Source organism: Anolis sagrei, chromosome 9, assembly GCF_037176765.1.
Source record: "Anolis sagrei isolate rAnoSag1 chromosome 9, rAnoSag1.mat, whole genome shotgun sequence".
NCBI classification, from domain to species: domain Eukaryota; kingdom Metazoa; phylum Chordata; class Lepidosauria; order Squamata; family Dactyloidae; genus Anolis; species Anolis sagrei.
Window position 1 is genome coordinate 27,984,855 of NC_090029.1, and position 23,704 is coordinate 28,008,558.

Sequence of the window (23,704 nt, forward strand, 5' to 3'; positions counted from 1 at the left end):
AGTTCCAGAGCCGAGGGGCCACCACCGAAAAGGCCCTCTGTCTCGTCTTTGGCATTGAATGTTTGCCATATATGTGTACATTGTAATCCGCCCTGAGTCCCCTGCTGGGTGAGAAGGGCGAAATATAAATACTGTAAATAATAATAATAATAATAATAATAATAATAATAATAATAGTTAAAATTGTTCTTCATTTTAATTATTGTATTGTTTTTGAGTGTTTTTTGCACTACAAATAAGATATGTGCAGTGTGCATAGGAATTCATTCATATATTTTTTTCAAATTATAATCCGACCCTCCAACAGTTTGAGGGACTATAGAATCATAGAATCATAGAATCCTAGAGTTGGAAGAGACCTCATGGGCCATCCAGTCAAACCCCCTGCCAAGAAGCAGGAATATTGCATTCAAATCACCCCTGACAGATGGCCATCCAGCCTCTGTTTAAAAGCTTCCAAAGAAGGAGCCTCCACCACACTCCAGGGCAGAGAGTTCCACTGCTGAACACAGCTCTCACAGTCAGGAAGTTCTTCCTCATGTTCAGGTGGAATCTCCTCTCTTGTAGTTTGAAGCCATTGTTCCATTGCGTCCTAGTCTCCAGGGAAGCAGAAAACAAGCTTGCTCCCTCCTCCCTGTGGCTTCTCTCACATATTTATACATGGCTATGACCTGGCCCTCTGTTTAAAATGTTTGAGGACCCCTGGATTAGTGGAATTTTGAAGGGTTGCCAATTCTTCCATAGTTGGTGCTACCAAAAAGCTTGGTATCTTCAACATTTGGAGACTACCATTAGGTCAAGCATCACTGATGAGTGAAGGAATTGGGATTCAATTGACCCACACATTCATATCCCGGCATATTCTGGCAGAATTTGCCCTAGTGAAGAACTTTTTCTCAGAGGTTTCAAGACAAATTTTGACTCCTTCTTTAAACCCTTTGACACCCCCATCCGTTCCACGTAAGATATTAATATCTGAAATCCAGCTCTGTTCCTTTGAAAGAATCCTGTTGTTTCCATTGCGGCTGACGACCTGTCTTCTAACTGAAAAATGTCTCTAAAGCTCTTATAACACTTTTCTCAACAATGACTTGTGCATAACAATGGTAATAATCGTGCAGCCTTCTGTGACATTTTATTCTCTCCTGTGTATGCTTGACTTTGTACAAGCTGTTCGACTTTAATGACAAGATTGTGTATTATTATTATGGTTTTAAAAAAAAGCATAGTTGATGCCATGCAGATGGCTGTTGTTTGTTGCAAGTGATATCTCTGTAATGCAGTTTGGGATTTCTTTTTAAAGGGAAAGCACTGATAAAATTTAGAGATTCACAGATCTTTTCCCACTGCATGGTTAGAAGTAAATGGGTGGAATCAAATATCCATTTTTGCTAGGAGTAGTGTATGCATTTACAGCAGTGTTTCTCAACCTAGGGGTCGAGACCCCCGGGGGGAGGGGTCATGAGGGGGGGTCATGAGTATCTTCTGTTGGTAGTGGGGGTTCTGTGTGAGAAGTTTGGTCTGATTGTATCATTGGTGGAGTTCAGAATATTCTTTAATTGTAGGTGAAACTACAGAAACTACAACTCCCAAATGCCCACCTCTATTTTTCCCAAACTCCACCAGTGTTGTTCACATTTGGGCATATTTGATGTAGAGCACAATTTTAGGGGGCCCTGCCAAGGAAGAGGCTGGCAAGACTGAAAAAGAGAATCTGATATCGAGCTCTTTTGAGAGGGTCTTCCCAGCGAGGGAGATCCCTGAGGACCGCTAATGGGATCCTAGGCCTTGGTGAGCAGCCAGCGAACGCCAATCCAAAAAGACGCAAAAATATTAAAAATCAATCTCACCAGGCTGAAGAAGTATGCGACCGAGGCGTTTATTCTGCGATTCAGCTGAAAAGGATGCGTTACAGGGATCTTTCCAATGTAAGCATACAGTACAGTGATTTTCAGGCATATTTATACAGGCAAAACAAAGAAAACCCGGTTTGAAACTCCCGCCCGCCTTCTGTCAGCTTCCCCCGCCCTGATTGGCTGGCTCTGGAACAGCTGGGAGGAGGCTGGGCCGCTTGTCCCGCCTCCCCTCCAATCGCAGGGCGCTGCCGCCTCCAGAGGGCCAATCAGAACCCTTTGAGCGCCTCCGAAGATTGTCCAATCAGCGGCCAGGAGGCGGGACGTGGTTTGACAGCTCAGAGGGGCGGAACGCCTGGGAGGCGTCCGCCAGCTGATTGAAAGCCTTTTGTTCGTACACGGCAGGGTGGCAGACGGGTGAAACAAAGGATTTCCTGATTTCTGATTGCAGATGTGTATAGGCATGCAAAAGGGGTATTGGTGGCATTTGGATCTCAAGCTTTGTAGACAAAGGGGAACCTTAGTCACAAAGGAGCCTACACAAATACCATGATTGATTCAATCAGTCTGTTTTCCGGGGTTTCAGTTGACCCATCCCAGGTTTGTTTGTCTGACTCTGAAAAACAAACCTTGAGATTATTGTCAACCCTGATTCCATGCAAAATGTCAATATGAATGGGGTCTTTTGAGGAAATTGGATTTCCTCAGCTGCAGCCTCAGGTCACAGCCTTTCTTAGTAGGGTAAAGTTCAGAGGGGAAAAGCAGGGAAAAGGGCAAGGGTACATCTCATAGATTTCATATTATACATTTCATGTGCATTCTTCATAAGTCCTCATAAGTTTCATAGATTTCATAAAGGGATCCCCATCCCATCCCATCCCAGCAAAGTTTATTAGAAGCAAAAAATAACTGATAAAAGCAATTCATCGGAGATTGAGGTATGGTCTTCTTGGCAAGGGCGCACGCACAGGCGGAGACTATTCTCTCCAAGAGGCCTGGCTCAGAGTCCGTGGAGGAAGTTCATGATGATAGGGCATCAAGTCAATCAGCGAAGGCAAAAAGGTCCGCAAGGATTACACAGATGGTGGAGAGTGGAGAAATGTCCTTTAGAAAACTGCATCTCCCAGCCGGGACCCGGGACCCGCCTGGCCCCCTCCCTGGGGCCCCTGCAGCCGGCTGCCGCAGGTCCCAGGCGGCCAGGGTCAATGTTGGAGTGAGCGCTGCCGCGGAGAAGCGGAAAACCCAGCCAACTGACAATCAGCTGTTTCTCTGCAAGACAGAAGCACTCAAGACAAAACTAATTTTCCCTCGGGAGGAGCAGCCCAAAACAAGAAAAGGAAGATGGCAGTCAGGCTTAGAATTAGTCATAGAAAAATATAAAATTGGAACGGCGGCGATCCGCCATGTTGAGTGTTTTCGTGGATAGCGAGGTTTGTAATGGCGGTTTCCGTATCTGCGACCTGGTCGAACGCAGATTCGGGGTCCGGGGGGCGCCTGGAGGCGCCCCCCGCGGGCTCACGGCTCTCCGGAACCCAGAAGGGAGTCTATTGAGGTCTTTTTGGAGTTTGAGCCAAAAAGGGATACAAAAGTAACATGCGGAGAGATAGAAAGTTTCAAGTTTCAAGCACTTTATTAGGGAAAGATACAAAGTCAAGGGAGAAGGGAAGTTAGCTGAAGTTGCAGGCATTCCTGGTCTTGGAGCTAGCGGCTGGGGCGCATTCCATCTGCTGGCCTCAAAGCTTGGCCCAGGAACTGCGGAACTCCCTGCTGCAGTTCACACTAATGTAAAGGCGGGGCTACCAGCTGCGCTCGCCGTCAAATCCGCTATGCCTGGCGAGACAATAAGCACCAATAAAAGTTTTCCTGTTTCCAAATAAATCCCACCAGTATGAAGTAAGGCCATCGAAGCTTATTTTCTATTCCAGCTGGAAAGGATGATGACCGTAGTAATGCAGTAGAAGAAGTAAATATGAAATATGTGCAATCGACATTTGGAATTGGTTTGTTGTAGGTTTTTTTCGGGCTATATGGCCATGGTCTAGAGGCATTCTCTCCTGACGTTTCACCTGCATCTATGGCAAGCATCCTCAGAGGTAGTGAGGTCTATTGGAACTAGGAAAAAGGGTTTGTATATCTGTGGAATGACCACGGTGGGAAAAGGGACTCTTGTCTGCTGGAGCTAGGTGTGACTGTTTCAACTGACCACCTTGATTAGCATATAATGGCCTGACTGTGCCTGGAGCAAACTTTTGTTGAGAGGTGATTAGATGTCCTTGTTTGTTTCCTCTCTGTTGTTGTGCTGTTGTAATTTTAGAGTTTTTTTTTAATACTGGTAGCCAGATTTTGTTCATTTTCATGGTTTCCTCCTTTCTGTTGAAATTGTCCATGTCAGGAAAGAATGCCTCTAGACCATGGCCATATAACCCGAAAAAACCTACAACAACCCAGTGATTCCGGCCATGAAAGCCTTCGACTAGGCATTTGGAATTGCCCGGTCTATGAGTTTGGATCATGTGATTTTAATGTTTTATTGGGTGTTTTTGATTTTTATGTTTAAATAGTTTATCTTAGGGTTAACTGTCTAACAACAACAACAACAACAACTTTTGTTTTATACCCCACCTCCATCTCCCTGAAGGGACTCAGGGCGGTTTACATGGGCCAAGCCCAATCACACAGAGTTAAAAACACAGCATGTAAAAATATAACAGTGTAACACAACATAAAACAACAATGCATATAAATAAAAATGTAATGTTTGTTTGTGGGATTAACTTTACCCAAAAACCACTGGATGAATTGCTGCCATATTTGGCCACAAGACACCTACTAATGCAAGGAGTGACCATCACTCAAAAAATTGATTTTGTCATTTGGGAGTTGTAGTTGCAGGGATTTATAGTTTTATTATAATCAAAGACCATTCTGAACTCCACCAATGATGAAATTGAACCAAACATGGCACACAGGACTCCCATGACCAACAGAAAACACTAGAAGGGTTTGGTGGGCACTGACATTGAGTTTGGGAGTTGTAGTTCACCTACATCCAGAGAGCACTGTGAACTAAAACAATGATGGATCTGGACCAAACTTGGCATGAATATTCCATGTGCCCAAATATGAACACAGATGGAGTTTGGGGGAAATAGACCTTGACATTTGGGAGTTGTTGTTACTGGGATTTATAGTTCACCTATAATCAAAGAGCATGCTGAACCCCACCAATGACAAAATTGGGGCAAACTTCCCACACAGAACCCCCATACTTAAGGCCATTCAGTCCAACTCCCTTCACAAGGGCAAGAAAACATAATCAAAACCCTCCTGACAAAGAACCATCTAGCCATAGATATAGACAGATATATATGATTCACACACACACACACAGATATAGTATCATAGATGTGATAAAGAAGGACAGTTATATGTTGCATGTTCCAGAGCAGGCAAACCAAACAATCCCCACATCAACACTGGCAAAGAAACAGCAAGAAATACTGTTTATCCACAAGCATAAAGAAATTACATATATTAGAAACCAACACTTTCTCATTATTTTATTTTCCAGATCACCAGACTGGGCCACAGCAACGTATGGCAGGGGACAGCTAGTATAACAATAATAAAATAGGCATCATAAGCAGCAGCGACCAAAGATATACTTCAAGTCTCGTTGTGGAAGGGCGGGCTGGTGTGCAAAATTAGAAAATAAGCTAGTCAATAAGGTGCATAGCTCATATAGCAGTGTAAGGATAGAAGCATAATAACAGGGTCATTATGGCTTTGAATAGTGCAGTAGTAAAGTGTAGGGACATAATTTTAGGCCATGGTTAGGGCCAACTAACAAGGGAATTGTCTAATCAAATGCACGATGGAACATCCACATCTTTAGTTTCTTACCAAACGTGGATAGGGAGGGTGCTAGCCTGATCTCTCTGGGAAAGGAGTTCCAAAGCCGAGGGGCCACCACCGAGAAGACCCTCTCTCTCGTCCCCACCAACTGAGCCTGAGACGGGGGTGGGAACAAGAGAAGAGCCTCCCTAGAACATCTTAGAGATTGTATGGGCTCACAGGGGAAGAAACAGTCACGAAGATAGGCTATTCTTATTGAATGTATGCATAGTTATATGTTTTGTTTAGATTTATGATTTGGTTTTTGTGAGGCATTGAATTTTGTCATTACTTGTTGTAAAACACTTTGAGTCCCCCCAGGGGTGAGAAAAGCAGTATATAAATACAGTAAATAAATGAATGGGTTGTTGTAGGTTTTTTCGGGCTGTATGGCCATGGTCTAGAGGCATTCTCTCCTGACGTTTCACCTGCATCTATGGCAAGCATCCTCAGATATAGTGAGGATGCTTGCCATAGATGCAGGCGAAACGTCAGGAGAGAATGCCTCTAGACCATGGCCATACAGCCCGAAAAAACCTACAACAACCCAGTGATTCCGGCCATGAAAGCCTTCGACAAAAAAAAAAAAAGAATGAATAAATAAAAAAAATTAATAGTATCTTAGCTGTGGCTCCCACTTTACAAATGAAAACTTTGAAAAGAGCAAAATGTGGTACTTTTGAAAGACCACCCAAAAAATCCATGAACTATATTTTTAGGAATCCCTGGTGGTGCAATGGGTTAAACCCTTGTGCCGGCAGGACTGAAGATCGATAGGTCGCAGGTTCGGATCTGGGGAGTGCGAATGAGCTCCCTCTGTTAGCTCCAGCTCCCCATGCGGTGCCTCCCATAAGGATGGTAAAGCATCAAAACATCCGAGCATCCCCTGGGCAACGTCCTTGCAGACGGACAATTCTCTCACACCAGAAGCGACTTGCAGTTTCGTAAGTCGCTCCTGACACGAAAAAAAATATTGATTTGGAGTCCAAGCACTCTACATACATACACGAGTGACCTAAGCAGTTGTCCTTTTGCACAACCTGTTTAGGAAAATAATTATTATTTGGCCAGATTATTGAGAGCGCAGGGGTCTAAATCACTTGTTAAGGGTTTAAGCTGTCGTTTAGTAAGTATGTTAATTGATATTGCAAGGAATATCTCCAGGTATCTTCCTAAATACCAATTATCTGGCTCAACATTCCTGGCAATTTGAGTTTGTTAGTAAGGACCTAATTACACTAGTTTACTGCTGCTGATGGAATTACATGAGGAATGGATCCCTCTCTTACATACTTATTAGATCTCAATAAGTGATCCTCAGCAGTCTGCTGCTATTCAATTAACAAGTAATAACTTCCTTAACAAACCTAATTGAAATGCTGATATGAGTCAGGCACCTTCATTTTCTTTTCTTGGAGGACTTTTCAAATGCATCACTCCTATTTACTTAATAAGGACAAAATTGTGAGGAGGGCGAAGGCTTCAGAAGATGAGATTTTAAGCACATGCTGAGTGATTCCTGCTTAAGATGATGTGCCACAAATTATATTTGTCTGATTGTTTCATTTTCAGCATGCAGATGCCAGCAGGAGAGATACCCGATAACTTAAAGGAAGCACTTTTTTATATGCAGTGTTTGTGGGATTCGTTTGGGAAAGCAATTACTTCATGTTATTTTCCAAGATCCTCCAAAGTAGTTAGTTACCACTGTAGTAGAAGCTTTCCAGGTATCAGCTGTTTGGGGAGAAAGTCCATTCTGCTAGTAATTGGAATCTGGATGAATGGTGTTTCTGTGAGTTCGGGATTGGGTTGTTCCAAGAGAAGCAACTTAGTGAAATATACGAGGGGTATTTTTTAAGTAAGGTCCGTTTTGTTGTAGACACTAGTAGTTTGTGCGCATACCGCAACGAGCACGTGCGTCGTGTACCGACATGCCTCGGGAACAACTGTGCTCAGTTTCCGCTCTGTAGCTCATCTGTACGGTTCTGTTCTGTGCTTTAAAAATGTTTAAGACTATCAACTCACCCGCCGCATGTGAGGTTCGCTCAGTGATACGGTTTTTGTCAGCAAGGAACCTGCCTGCTGCAGAAATTCATCGTCAGTTTTGTGAAGTGTACGGTGATACTGTTGTGAGTGAAAGCAAAGTGCGTAAGTGGGTTCAACAATTCAAAGATGGCCGTGACAACGTCCATGATGAGGACCGCTCCAGTCACCCTTCTTTGATTACAGTTGATTTGGTGACTTCAGCTGAAGCGAGGATTCGTGAAGAGGGTATTTCAAAATTGGTTCAGAGGTATGATAAGTGTTTGAACAAACTTGGCAACTATGTCAAAAAATAGAGTGAAGTACGTACTTTCTGAAAATAAATTTAATTTTTTGAATAAAGCTTTCGTTGAGTACTTATGTTCAAACGGACTTTACTTAAAAAATACCCCTCGTAGTTAAATTGGGGCTGCATTTTTTTATGTCAGGAGCAACTTGAGAAACTGCAAGTCGCTTCTGGTGTGAGAGAATTGGCTGTCTGCAAGGACGTTGCCCAAGGGATACCTGGATGTGTTGATGTTTTACCATCCTTGTGGGAGGCTTCTTTCATGTCCCCGCATGGAGAGCTCGAGCTGACAGAGGGAGCTCATTGGCGCTCTGCCCAGATTAAAACCTCTGACCTGTCAGTCTTCAGTCCTGCCGGCACAAGGGTTTAATCCATTGTGTCACTGGGGGCACTGGGGCCGTGGTGGCACAACGGATTAAACTATTGAACTGCCTGCAGCCAAATGCTTCCTCTGGAGTAAACATGCCTCCTTACCTTGGAAAGTGCATGTGGTGTGCAGGCCTAGAAAGTGCATGCCTGCAGCTGAGCACCTCTCCTCTACAGTCAAACTTAAGTGACTAAAATGATGGGAAGGGGAGCCTGAGAAGCCCCCTCCCCCCTATTTTTTTTCATGTCAGGAGCAACTTGAGAAACTGCCAGTCGCTTCTGGTGTGAGAGAATTGGCTGTCTGCAAGGACGTTGCCCAAGGGATGCCCGATGTGTTGATGTTTTACCATCCTTGTGGGAGGCTTCTTTCATGTCCCCGCATGGAGAGCTAGAGCTGACAGAGGGAGCTCATTAGCGCTCTGCCCAGATTTGAACCTCCGACCTGTCAGTCTTCAGTCCTGCCGGCACAAGGTTTTAATCCTGCGTCACTGGGGGCACTGGGACCACGGTGGCACAACGGGTTAAACTAAAGATCAGCAGTTCAAAGCTGCGGGTCTGGTGAGTTCCCGCTGTTAGCCCTAGCTCCTGTCCACCTAGCAGTTCAAAAACATGAACATGTGAGTACATCAATATGTAACTCTTCAGCTGGCATGGCTGCACCCATGCAGCCATGCCAGCAACACGACCAAGGAGGTAGCTATGGACAACAGGCTCCTCGGCTTGGAAATGGGAAAAGAACACCTCCCAGAGTTGAGCACCGCCTCCAGAAGCCGGAGATGAAAGGGGAAGCCTTTACCTTTGTTCTGTATATTTGTGTGTCATTGCTATTCCACTGTTATTTCATCGTATGAAAGGTATTGAATGTTTGCCTATTTGTGTATGTTGTAATCCTCTCAGAATCCCCTTGGGGAGATAGAGGAGAATAACTACAATAACAACAACAATAACTATTACTACTACTACTCTGGGACTTCCGAATTCAGACTGGCAGTTTTTGAGCATAAGACCCCTAGCCTCACAATCGTGTTAAAAATGAAGTATGGATCATTGATGTTGCAATCCCAGGCGACAGGAGTGCTGATACGTCACCAAACTACAGTTCCCAGGATTCCATCTCATTGAGTCATGGCAATTAAAGTGGGACCACACCTTATTAATGTTGTAGTGTAGGTGCACCCTCTTGGATCAATCTGCAACATTAATGTACTGAACCAAGTGGCTGAGAAGAAGATGCTGGGTTTCCTCCTTTTTGCTTACCTCATCATTACTCCAACATCCGCCATAGAGAAAGAGTATGCAGAACACAACAGCAGGAGCAAACTAAGTAATGCATTTTCATTTATGCCCAAAAGGATTGCTTTCCTTTAAGTGGTTCTCAACATTTTTTTTTGACCAGGGACCACTCACCAACATTAGTACCAAAAGGTACGAATCAGTTTTTGGTCAACTTTAGATTCAATTTGGTTATTTGAGGTGCTGATTTTGAAAATTGCATTGGATAGACCACATCAGCTCTAGTTTCTCATACAGAACATACGCCATCCAGTAGTTGCCATCTGCTTGCACACAGAAAATCATATTTATTAAGCCTCGGCACTATATGAGGGTTTCTCGAGACTAGTCATTCTTGTTGAAACAGTGTAGTAATGGTGAAGCCGCTGACAATATTTTAGTTCTTTCGGACCACCAGTGGCGCAGTGGGTTAAACCCTTGTGCTGGCAGGATGGATGATCGACAGGTTAGTGGTTTGAATCCGGGAAGAGTGGGTTGAGCTCCCTCTGTTCGCTCCAGCTCCCCATGCAGGGACATGAGAGGAGCCTCCCACAAGGATGGTAAACATCCTGGGCAATGTCTTTGCAGACAGCCAATTTTCTCACACAAGAAACCTCCTACAAGGATGGTAAATATCAACCATCTGAGTATCTCCTGGGCAACGCCATTGCAGACAGCCAATTCCCTCACACCAGAAGCCTCCAAGAAAGATGGTAAACATCAACCAACCGAGTGTCTCCTGGGCAACGTCATTGCAGACAGCCAATTCTCTCACACCAGTAGCCTCCCACAAGGATGGTAAGCATCAACCATCTGAGTGTCTCCTGAGCAACATCCTTGCAGACAGCCAGTTCTCTCACACCAGAAGCCTCCTACAGGGATGGTAAACATCAACCATCTGAGTATCTCCTGGGCATCGTCATTGCAGACAGCCAGTTCTCTCACACCAGAAGCCTCCTACAAAGATGGTAAACATCAACCATCTGAGTGTCTCCTGGGCAATGTCCTTGCAGACAGCCAGTTCTCTCACACCAGAAGCCTCCAACAAGGATGGTAAACATCAACCATCTGAGTGTCTCCTGAGCAACATCCTTGCAGACAGCCAGTTCTCTCACACCAAAAGCCTCTGACAAGGATGGTAAACATCAACCATCTGAGTGTCTCCTGGGCAACGTCCTTGCAGACAGCCAATTCTCTCACACCAGAAGCAGCTTGCACTTTTGCAAGTCACTTCTGACACACACAAAAAACTGGTGGTCCATGGACCACAGTTTGGGAACCACTGCTTTATAACTAGATTGAACTAAACACAAAATATAGTAAGACCGTATGCAGATTGAATGACAGAATACATTTCAGACACAGGTGAAAGTGCGTAGGTGTTTTAGACTAGCTCTAACAACTAAGCTTATGTGTGAGTTTTGAAAAACAAAACACATGGAGGGCACCAGATTGCCAAAGCCCATCTAGAATCCCTTCGATCACCCCAACTTTGGGCAATACGCATGCTTTGCTGTGAGTCACCAGTGTTTTGTGTGAATCAGCCCTCTGAGAGACTATATGAAATGAAAACTAAATATAGAAAATGACTCACAAGAGGAGGGGTACTTGTGACATGTAAGAAGGGGGACAGTTTTGCTTTAAAGCAGGGATTAAATGTGTTTTTTGAGCACAGTGGACAAATACCAGGGGTCGCTGGGTTGAAACGGCCCAATTAATCCATTTAGAGGCATTACTGTGTGGGCTGCAATCTTTTCTTAAACTTTCCAGCTACCTGGATTTAGTGTCACAGTAATATGATAGAGAGTAATGGCGTTTGTCGCTTATCATGCCGTTTGGCTGCATATTAATGAGTCCCTTAGTACTCATTTGGTTGAAAGGCTTTAATGGCCTTTGCAGACAGCCAGCAGTACTTATGGGGTCAAAACGTATATGTATCTGTATTGCTTGAAAGAGCCCGAGTACATTTACATGAAAATATATTTCCCCTTCTATAGACGTCTGTGAATAATTCAAGTGAAATTATTGCAGGCAAGTCTGGGTCCTAAATATAAATAAGCAAAATGACAGAGTTCAAACTGTCTTTTGTGCCGATGTTTGAGATAACACTGGAATGAGAAGGTGTAACTGGATGGAGACATGGAAAAGATAACCTTTTCCATAAAGTAGAATTGAACTAATATGGCAATGATGTGTTGTCAAAGGCTTTCATGGCCGGAATCACTGGGTTGCTGTGAGTTTTCTGGGCTGTATGGCCATGTTCCAGTAGCATTCTTTCCTGATGTTTCACCTGCATCTGCATCCACGGAGGTTTGTTAAGAGGTCTGTTGGAAATGAGGCAAGTGGTATGTGTGTGTGTGTATGTATATGTATGTGTATACACACACTCACGCATTGCTGTGGCCCAGTTTGTGTATGTGTGTTTTGGGTGTATATATGTATATATGTGTATGTATATATTTGTGTATACGTGTACATATGCGGTTTTGTGCATTTGTTCAATTAGGTTTTTTTTTACATTTAAGTCTCTTCTGCTGTGCTTTTCAGTGTTTTTATGAGTCATGATCACTCATTGGCCCGATCAGTATATTGTATCCAAATTTGGTGTCAATTCGTCCAGTGGTTTTTGAGTTATATTAATCCCACAAACGAACATTACATTTTTATTTATATAGATATATCTGTGGACTGTCCAGGGTGAGGTAACGAACCCTTTGTCTGTTTGAACCAACAGTTAATGTTGCAATTGCCAAGCTTGGTTAGCATTGAGTAGCCTTGCAGCTGCAAAGTCATTTAGTGTTGTTGCCTTGAAGCATCCTTTGTTTGGGAGGTGTTAACTGGCACTTGATTGTTTGCTGTCTGGAATTCCCCTTACTGGGAGCTGTTCTTTATTTACTGTCTTGATTCTGGTTTTTAAAGTACCGATAGCCAGATTTTGTTTATTTTCATGGTTTCCTCCTTTCTGTTGAAATTGTCCACGTGCTTGTGGATTTCAGTGGCTTCTCTGTGTAGTCTGACATGGTGGTTGTCCGGGTGGACCAGCATTTCTGTGTTCTCAAATAATATTCTGTGGCCAGGACAGTCCACAGATATACATACACTCCACTTGCCTCATTTCCAACAGACCTCCAGATAAACCTCTGAGGATGTCTGCCACAGATGCAGGACAAACATCAGGAAAGAATGCTACTGGAACATGGCCATACTGTCTGAAAAACTCACAGCAACCAGATGGCAATAATGTTTAGTTGTGTTAACTCAAAAGGAAAGTCCAGTTGCAATTTATAAGGCTTACTCCTTGGATAGCATTGCATCTGGCCTTGTGATGGGGCAACAGGTCAAACTGTCAAACTCTTGAATCTGCTGACCTAAAGGTTGGCAGTTTGAAGCCATGCGCCGGAGTGAACTCCCACTGTTATCCCTCTCTCCTGCCAACCTAGCAGCTTGAAAACATGCAAATGTGAGTAGATCAATAGGTACTGCTTCTATAGAAAGGTAATAAAGGTGCCTGTGCAGCCATGCCGGAAAACACAAACAGGAGATGTCTATGGACAACAGGTTCCTCGGCTTGGAAATGGAACAAGAGCACCTCCCCATGGCCAGAGTTGAGCACTGTCTCCAGAAAGCCGGAGATGAAAGGGGAAGCCTTTACCTTTGTTTTGTGTATTTGTATGTCATTGTTATTCCACTGTATTAAAGGCACTGAATATTTGCCTCTCTGTTTATCTTGTAATCTGCTCTGAGTTCCCTTGGGGAGATAGAGCAGAATATAAATAATGTATTGTTATTATCTGCACTGTATAGTGAATGCATTTTGACACCACTTTAACAGCCATAGTTCAATGTTATGGGTTTATGGGAATTGTAGCTTTACAGGGTCTTTAGCCTTCTCTGCCAAACAGCCCAAATTACAAATCAGGAAGGACAAGAAAAGAATGGAAGAGTATGAAGTTATCCATCAACATCAAACTTGATAGGCGTACAAGTCTCCAGGTCACCAAGCTGCAATGTATCCTATCCCTATATTTGTTCTAGTCATACTTTTTAACTGTACATCCTTACATATATCATATAATCACAGAGTTGAAAAAGCCCATATGGGCCATCCAATCCAATCCTTTGCCGTGGAGGAAAACACAATCAAAGCACTCCAACAAATGGCCATCCAGAGTCTAAAAGCCTGCAGAGAAGGAGACTACACCATGCTCCAAGGCAGCGCAAACTGATAATGCTGCATCCTTGTTTCCTTTCTGTATTCCAGCTCCTCCGCTGACTTCTCATTACAAAAGCCATTACTATTTTTCGATAGCAGTCTCAGTGGGTTTGGGATGGCCAACTTGGCGGTGGTTGTGTTCATCAGTTATATTAATGATGTATCTCCCCCCAAATCCTGCCTGACTATAGATGGAAGTTCATGCTCTTTCTAGTAGTAGGTGGGAATACATTCATAAAACCAGAAACCCGGATAAGTGCTTTTTCAGGCATTGTATTGAGAGATATTCCACCCACCTGTTCCGGATGTTCTTTCAGTTTTGGGGAATACTGTGCAACGGAGATCATGAATAATCTTCACCGTCTTATTTTATGCAGGAAGAAGAATGAGGCCACGAGAATTCAAAGGAGTAAAGGAAGTCTGCAGGAGTCATATGTAAGAAAATGGGCACAAAATAGCCGTGATCTCCTCTGGTTGGTGTAAACTCTTCATGCACTATGAAGAATGGCAACACTGTGAAATGCATGCCAATAACTAGGTGCTGTTGTACAATGCACGACACACAAAGTGCAACTGCTGCTTAATGTATGATGTAGGTAAAGGTAAAAATTTCTTCTTGGCATTAAGTCTAGTTGTGTCTGGCCCTGAGCAGTGGTGCTCATCTCCATTTCTGAGTGGAAGAGCTGGCATTGTCCATAGACACCTCCAAGGTCATGTGGCCAGCATGACTGTATGGAGCGCCATCACCATGTTTTCAAACTGCTAGGATGGCAGAAGCTGGGGCTAACAAAGGGAGTGTACCTCATCTTGTGGATCGAATTGCCAACCCAGTCAGCAAGTTCTGCAGATTAGCGGTTTAACCCGCTGTGTCACTGTGGCCTCTAATGTATGAAGTACATGTTGCCTTATTTCTGTGACAGGATGGCAACCTGTTTGTTTTTTTTTCTGACTTAGCTTTTATACATCAACAAAACTATTTTGTAACCTTTTTATGTTGAAATTTTATTTATTTATTTATTTACATTATTTCTATCCCGCCCATATCAGCCCGGAGGCGACTCAGAGCGAAATGTTGTCTACACTAAAGTGGTAGCAATGGCTATTAAATTCACATCAATTCCAGGTTGCAAAACAACCAAATATGAAAAGGTGAAAGGGCAGAAGCGAAATCCTTGGTGTTGTAATGAGACAATCATCAACTGAGTCGCCTTCGGGCTGATATGGGTGGGATAGAAATAATTAAATAAATAAACAAACTGCTTCATTCTTTTTCTGTGTTTCATTGCAGTTGTTGTTCTTAAACCATGGTCCCCAACCTTTTTTTGACCAGGGACAACTTGACCAAGGACCACTCTCCAACATTACCATGTTTCCCTGGAAATAAGACGCGGTCTTATATTTATTTTTCCTCAAAAAGACACACTCTGGCTTATTTTCAGGGGATGTCTTATTTTATTCAGTACTAGCTGTTCCCTGCCACGTGTTGTTGTGGCCCAGTCTGTGTCGATGTGGTTTTTTGTGTGTGTGTATGGATATATATGTGTGCTTGCGTATATATAAGTGGTTTTGCGCATGCGTTTATTAAGCCTCGGCACTATACGAGAGTTTCTTGAGACCAGTCGCTCTTGTTGCAACGGTGTAGTAATGGTGAGGTCGCAGATCGTATTTTAGTTATTTCGGACCACCAGTGGCACAGTGAGTTAAATCCTTGTGCTGGCAGGACTGATGACCATCAAGTCAGTGGCTTGAATTTTGTAAGCTGACTGGCACAACCTGGGGATCACAACCAGACACTCTGCTGCTGAGTATGCATGCCGTGTGGAACACGTCTCACCACACTAAAACAGTAGATGTGGCTCTTAATGAGACATGCTGCATTATCACAGGGTGTCTGCGCCCTACACCACTGGAGAAATTACACTGTTTAGCCAGTATTGCACCACCTGACATCCGCTGGGAAGTAGCAGCCAATAGTGAAAGGAGCAAGGCAGAGACATCTCCAGCTCATCCTCTGTTTGGGTATCAGCCAGCACATCAACGACTTAAATCTAGAAATAGTTTTCGAAGATCTACAGAGTCACTCACTGGAACACCTCAGCAAGCGAGAGTCCAAAAATGGCAGGCTCAAAGCCAGAATCTCAACCAATGGGTGATACGGAATGAGAGACTCCTCCCTGGGCGACTTGGAAGGCGCTGAACAAACTGTGCTCTGGCACCATGAGATGCAGAGCCTATCTTAAGAAATGGGGCTACAAAGTGGAATCCACAACATGTGAGTGTGGAGAAGAGCAAACTACAGACCACCTGCTGCACTGCAACCTGAGCCCTGCCACATGCACAATGGAGGACCTTCTTACGGCAACACCAGAGGCACTCCAAGTGGCCAGGTACTGGTCAAAGGACATTTAATCAACTACCAAGCTTGCAAATTTTTTGTTTTGTCTGTTTGTTTGTTTTGTTCTGTTAGAAATGTAATATAATTGACTGGTTGCCCCTGACACGATAAATAAATAAATAGTGGTTTGAGTCTGGGGAGAGTGGGTTCAGCTCCTTCTGTCAGCTTTAGCTCGACCTGTGGGGACATGAGAGAAGCCTCCCACAAAGATAGTAAACATCAAGCACCTGAGTGTCTCCTGGGTAATGTCCTTGTACCCACAGAAAACCATATGTAATAATCTAGAGCTGATGTGGTAATGATAATCTTCTGAGGGTAGTCAGCCTCTCCCCTCCAAACATCCCTATTGCCTCGGCAGTATAAGAGGGTGTTGCTGTGTGGTTTCAAGGCAACATTGTAGTAATGTTGAGGCCACGGACCATATTTTTGTTCTTGCGGACCACGGGTGGTCCACGGACCACAGTTCTTAAAGAATGGTTCTTAGCATCCCTCAACTGCAGAAAGTCAATCTGAGATACTTCTTTTGAATAGTTTATTTTGACTTTACATGCGGTGTTAAAAACCCAAAGGACGTATTATTTACACATCCACAATACAAGTTTACAAGATATCTATACATGTTAAAGTACTCTATAGACTGTATAGAGCAGCTTTTTTTAGGGTTACTTTTGTAAGCTGTACCATTAAAAAAGATACAATCTGCATTTACCTTTGCACAAATGGATAAAGCATATTTCTTTTTTTAAAAAAAACTGATCCCAAACCCAACATAAAATTATAAATTAACAGAACCAAGACTATGTTGAATGTTAAAGAGATTTCAACATAAATACTGAAGAGGACTCACATTACCATCTAACAAGGCAGCACATTGTTACAGAAAGTTATTTGGGTTCACATAACATTTATGTTCTGGTATCACACAAGTATGGATTATTCATTAATATTTGTAAAGGACGTCAATTCAGTCGTGTCATTTGATTCGGTCTTTAGAATTTTTTTTAAAAAAACGTATTAGTCTCATGGTTGAAATGTTCTTAAGCAAAATAAACGACCCTCGGTATTTTCGGAGGGAGAGTGAAAGTCCTTTAATGGCCGACATACAGAATGGAAAAGGGGGAATAATAGCATATATTCAGGAACAAGGATATTTTGGGTGAAAGAGTTAAGACCTCTTTTTTTGCAGAGTGAGGGGGACATATGAGGGTTGAATGAAAAGTAATGCCTCCATCTTCTTTACTTGGGTTTGGATGGGAATATTTTAATAAACCAAACGCAGAAATAATCCTTAGAATGTGCTCTTTAACTAACACTATTCACTTTTCCACATAATCACCAGACAATTGGATATGTTTCTGCCAACGATGAACAAGTTTTCTGAAGCCATCATGGAAGAAGTTGACACTGTTTCCGCAACCAGCGTCTCACATTTCTCTCACCCTGGGTACCCATTGTGCACAGATCTTCCGACAGCCAAGCAAAGCAATAATGTGACCCACACATTCTTGTGAAATGCTGATTATGCTTGAAATTTCTCTCTGAGTGACATGATTGTCCTGAATCAATCTGTCAATCTTTTGCTTGTGAAACCTGGTGGTTGCTGTCACAGGACGTCCAAATCTTTGTTTGTCACGCAAGTCAGAGATGTTCCTACCTCAACATCTTTAAACTTACTCGCCCAATGATGCAGAGTACTCAAATCAACACAATCACCATAAACAGCTTGCCTTCTCTGATGAATCTCTTTCGGGGTGACACCTTCTACTGTCAAGGATTCAATGTCCGCACGTTGCTTAAGTTGCATTGACCGACCATCTGCGCAGGGTTCTATACTTCGCACTTTAACAACACAACTGTTCAATGCTAAGGTTTCCCGCCAAATTGGAACTGTAGAGGAGAGTCTACTGAACAAGCCAGTACCTGCCACATACCAGTACTGCCATCTGTTGAGGAGTTTTGAAGGTGGAGGCATTACTTTTCATTCAACCCTCGTATAATGAAAACCTCCATTCGGGACCGAAGGTGTTTGCCCTATTGGCTCATGTCTATTCCCTTGTGTTGGCTTACTCTAATGCTAATGTTCACCAAGCAAGTGGCTGGGCATCATTTGGAAGCTCGCCATCTGTGATGAACATCGGCTGCAAGCGCATACTGTAGCAACCCACTCGCGCACTGTGTGCGCTGCGGCAGGTGTTCCATTACCCTCGAACCCTCCTATGATTTCACATTATAACTGTTTGATCTTTAAGCGAGTTTGGGGTGGAATGTTTAGCACAGCAAGGTTGATTTAATGCTGCTGTCTCCTTGGCTTATAGGCTGCCTTTTCATTGTTAATTAATTGTTCTTGCTCAGTATCCCTCTCTCTCCCTGCCCTGGTTGCTTTCATCTTTTTCGGAAACTGTTGAGTGAATGTACAGCTGGCACTCCGGGAATTATGATGTGCTATTACTGGGATCACTTGACAAGGTTTTTAATTGCAGTTGCTTCTTCTCCTTCTTGGAGGAAGAAAAAAAAAGAAGCATTTCCATGAATAAGGCACAAAATGCACAGATCCAGGTAAACTCACACAGAATATTATTTACACGATATCGTCATTACCGGCATGACATTGGAGAAACCACACGCTAAGCATACTGTCCGCACAATTGTGACATTTGTCACGGACAGATCCTGCCAGGCCAATTGGTGTTTCATTCTGTTGGAAATGCAGTACTACTCCATATTTATTGCTCCCTCTTCTCTCTCTCTCTTTCTCAGGATCTACACTGCACGGTTATAGCACTTCGATAACACTGGGATGAGTAATTTGGGAAGAGATATAGAATGCTTTAGTGTACTTCTTCAAGCAACAGCATTAGTGTTGTCTAGCAGGTAATTCTGAGTACAAGAGACTACAAATCCCAGGATTTTCTATAATGGAACAATGGTAGTTAACATGATATGGAACTACAAGATGAGCATCCTTTATCCAAAAATCGGAAATAGTCTAAAATCCAAAATTGTCTATATGGCTGGCTGAGACCTTTGCTTTCTGATGGTTGAATGGAGACCTGATGGCACAATGAGTTAAACCCTTGTGCCAGCAGGACTGCTGACTGACAGATCAGTAGAGAGTGGGTTGAGCTCCCTCTGTCAGCTCCAGCTCCCCATGCAGGGACATGAAAGAAGCCTTCCACAAGGATGGTAAAACATCAAACATCCGGACGTCCCCTGAGCAACGTCCTTGCAAATGGCCAATTCTCTCACACCAGTAGCAACTTGCAGTTTCTCAAGTTGCTCCTGACATGAAAAAAAAATGTAGACAAGCTTTGTTTCATGCACAAAATTATATAAAATATTGCATAAAATTACTGTCAGGGTATGTGCATAAAGTGTACATGAAACGTACATTAATTTGGTATATAGACTTCGTCCCATTCCAAGATATCTCGTTATGCACATATATGTAAATACAGGTTTTCCAAAAACAAAACCCCAAAGGAATAAACACTTCTGGTCCAAAGCTGGGATGCTCAACCTATGCTAAAATTGTGCAGTGTGGATCCACCCATAGTCTCTCTGATCCAAACATTACTGACATACGTTCTACATCTAAAGTTCAAGTTGAGCAGGTGATAGTGTGAACAGTCTCTGGAGATGCAGAGAGGTATACGTTCCCTTTGACTTGAGCTCAGCTTTTGTGCGTGGTGTATGTGGTGCCAAGAGACAACCGGTTGGCTTTACTCTTTTGTTTCCCATTAGGAAAAGACTGTTGGGTGGATGATCCTACCCTTCTTGCTGTTGGTGGGTTGCCACCACTATCTGGAAAATAGGTTTTGTTATCCATTTGTCTTTCCTGCTATGGAATGTCTTACTACCTTTTTGTTACTATTCTTTGCTCTTTGCTTATTCTGTCTCATTCAGATATCTAAGAAAATATTTTTGTACTATATTAGGTGGGGCCAAGGAAAGGAGATTCCACCTGAACATTAGGAAGAACTTCCTGACTGCGAGAACTGTTCAGCAGTGGAACTCTCTGCCTCGGAGTGTGGTGGAGGCTCCTTCTTTGGAGGCTTTTAAGCAGAGGCTGGGTGGCCATCTGTCGGGGGTGCTTTGAATGTGTTTTTTTTTTTTGCTTCTTGGCAGGGAGTTGGACTGGATGGCCCATGAGGTCTCTTCCAACTCACTGATTCTATGACTATGACAGGAATTGTCCCTGTCTTGGGCAAAGAATAGAAAGCGCCAGCAGCTCATCTTCAGCTTGGGCAGTAAATTGGGCAGTAAATGGTTGGGTACCAATAGAAATCCCATGAATGCTACATTTGGAATTTAGAAATCTGATTTCATGACAGCATGAGTTCAAACAAATACCTCCCAAAGCTTCAAATAGTACCTAATCGCTGCCTTGTGCCAAAATCTGTACACAAGATCTATAATGTGCTTCATGGAAAAGCATCTGGATTGGAGGCAGGAGGTTGTTCGGTCATGCTCAAATGTAAACATCTCAATAACTTCAAGGATGCAATGAGTCTGAATACCCTCCTCACTTTTGTGGCTCATTCACACCCACACTTCCCCACCCCATGCACACACACACACACGCACACACAACCCACTGCTTTTTATCTGCATCATAAACAAAATGTCATCCTTTGGAGGAAAATAAAAATGCTACAGTTGGAGTACAGATCAAAGTTCAGCAAGTTGCTTATTAACCAACATACTTGTTGAGACATTATCATTTTCTGACATTTGTGCAAGAGGCAAGGCGAATGCATACATATTAAAATGTTCACATTTCATGGGAAGACTACACATTATGGCAGTCTAAAAATGAACCCCATTTTATCTTTATTATTATTTTCAAGTATTTTTGCTGACAGATCCTCTTTTTTCCTCCCCTCTTTCCTCCCCAAGGTCTTTGAACGGCTCTCCAGAACCGTCCAAGCGTCCCTTTCCCCTTTGTGCTACATGTCTCCTCGGCTCCAAACAAAAGAAAAGCAATGGCCAGCACCTTCCTTTGTTTTTAATAGGTTTAGCAAGTTGGGTCTTGCCGGAGGCCGGGCACGTGGCGGAACAAGATGTCGCTGGAGTTAAAAGAGCATCTTTGGCCGCTTGTTCTCTTTGCCAGTGACAAGCGAGTCTCTGTTTTCATGTCCCTTCTGCGACAACTTCCCACAGCCCTTGATCAGAAAAGGCAAGTCTTAGTAGGTGTACTTGTTCAGCGGTCTGACTGAAGGTGTTTGAGGAACAAACGAGGGTTTAGGCGGCACGTCCGGTTTTAAGGAGGGTGTCCTCTTTATGCCTGTCCGAGGGAGCGTCCCATTGCTTGTGTAACTGCTTTGCCTCGACAAGGAAGGCTGTAGGTGGACACTCACCGGCGTCCCTTGCATGTAGTCCATCTTTGTGCCCATCGTGGGAGTCATATAGCCTCCCCGGTTCATACTGGGCTGCCTGGATAACAGCACACCGTTGGGCGAGTTTAAGTTTTTAGGGAGGGCTGATATAGAATGCCGCTGGGAGGAATTTTTGTGGTAGCCCCTTTGTCGTTCCAAAGAGGTCATGGGGACGGCAGGCGTTGAAGGGACGTCCACACGTTTGGTTGGACTGTTTCGCGGGAGGGTGGACGGAGGAGAATACAAAGAGGCTTCCCTGTTCGGAACCTTCGGAGGGATCTCGGTCATGTTTCCCATGGGATCCAGCATTAAAGTCTGGTGAGCCACTTGGATGTCGCCCATAATGGCTTTTGGGTTGTTCGGGGCGTCATTTAAGTGTTTCAGGAAGTCGTTCAAGGTGTTCCTGGAATCGACAGACCTCCGGTGGTCTCTTTTGCTTGAGGACTTTGTCAGCGGGTGGTCCACGTTTTGCATCTTTTTGTCAGCTTTGTGCGCATTGGAATTGGAGAAGGACATGTTGTAATCGTGCGTGGCGTTGGGAAGAACAATTGCACTAGGGATGTGTCCATGACTCAAAGGAGAATGGGGTGGGGGGCTGGATGGAAAAAACTGAGGACTCTTGAGAGGTGTCTCTTTTCTAGAAGCACTGAGGTTGTTTTGGGCTTTGTCCATTTGACTTTTCATGGCCTGTAAAGTCTTCTGCTGGAGCACTGGGGTTGATTCCGGAGTTGGAAGAGCTGCCAATTCTGGTGGTTGGCCTCTGTGGTCCACCATCATCATCGACTTTGTGTCAGCAGTAGGTGGCAACTCCTTTCGACTTGTCAACAAATTCGAATACAACTTGGGCGAGTCAATATTCTGTTGATACTCCTTGACGGGGCTATCAAATAGACCATTCAGTTTGGCAAAACTTCCACTTGAGTCCGTACAAGACTGAGCGGATTCGGCATCTTTGTGGATCTTCCTGGACTTTCTCACAAACATATCCCGGTAACAATATACGGCCACTCCTGCAATAAAGGCTCCCAGAAGGAAAGCGGCAAAGACACAAGTAATGAGGACATTCATGTGTACCATTTGGTTGGACTCGCCTGATTGGACTTCCCACCTTACACCTACAACAAACATACATATTGATAGATTAGAACATGTTTTATTTTGGACGACAACATCATCAGAATCAAACCCTATCTCCTTTAGTATTCAGAAGAGAGACTTAACACCTCAAATTTGCACAGTAGTGTGGAAATTGTGTGCACTCTACAAAGATCTATCTCCTGAGCCTCTTGCTCTTGCCAAAGCTAAACATGAGTATCAAGCAATTCCTGACAAGTATGGAAACACTTTCAGCCAATTCATGTTTCTAGGGCCACTGTCTGGAATGATTCATAAATATTGTGTCCAATTCTGGTCACCACAACTGAAGGGAGATATTGACAAGCTGGAATGTGTCCAGAAGAAGGCAACTAAAATGATCAAGGGTCTTGAAAACAAGCCCTATGAGGAGTGGCTTAAAGAGCTGGGCATGTTTAGCCTGCAGAAGAGAAGGCTGAGAGGAGACATGATAGCCATGTAGAAGTATGTGAGAGGAAGTCATAGGGAGGAGGGAGCAAACTTGTTTTCTGCTGCCCTGGAGACTAGGGTGTGAAACAATGGCTTCAAACTACAAGAATGGAGATTCCATCTGAATATGAGGAAGAACTCTAACATTATAACAGTAAAACTACACTCAAAAACAGGGGAATTCCAGACAAGAAACAATCAGGGCCAGCTAATGACCTCCCAACAAAGGATTCACCCAGGCAGTAAGAAGCCAGACCTTGAAACTGCTAAGCTATTCAGTGCTAATCAAGGTGACCAAGTGAAATATTCACACCTACCTCAAACAGACAAGGGTTCTTTCTCCCACCCTGGAAATTCCACAGATATAGAGTAAAGGTTTTCCCCTGACATTACATCCAGTCGTGTCTGACTCTGGGGGTTGGTGCTCATCTCCATTTCTAAGCT

General features: G+C 43.6%; 1 protein-coding gene across 12 annotated transcripts in view; it reads right to left on the reverse strand.

Annotated features, from left to right (window-relative positions):
• Nucleotides 1-16,837: 16,837 nt before the first annotated feature.
• The window catches only part of SEMA6D (semaphorin 6D), a 589,599-nt gene continuing 582,732 nt past the window's right edge, over nt 16,838-23,704 (reverse strand). For all 12 annotated transcript variants that reach the window (XM_060755299.2, XM_060755293.2, XM_060755296.2 and 9 more), the window contains one exon: nt 16,838-22,812. In XM_060755299.2, coding sequence (XP_060611282.2) covers nt 21,506-22,812 — 1,307 coding nt within the window. In that variant the 3' untranslated portion in view covers nt 16,838-21,505. The remainder of the gene's footprint in view (nt 22,813-23,704) is intronic.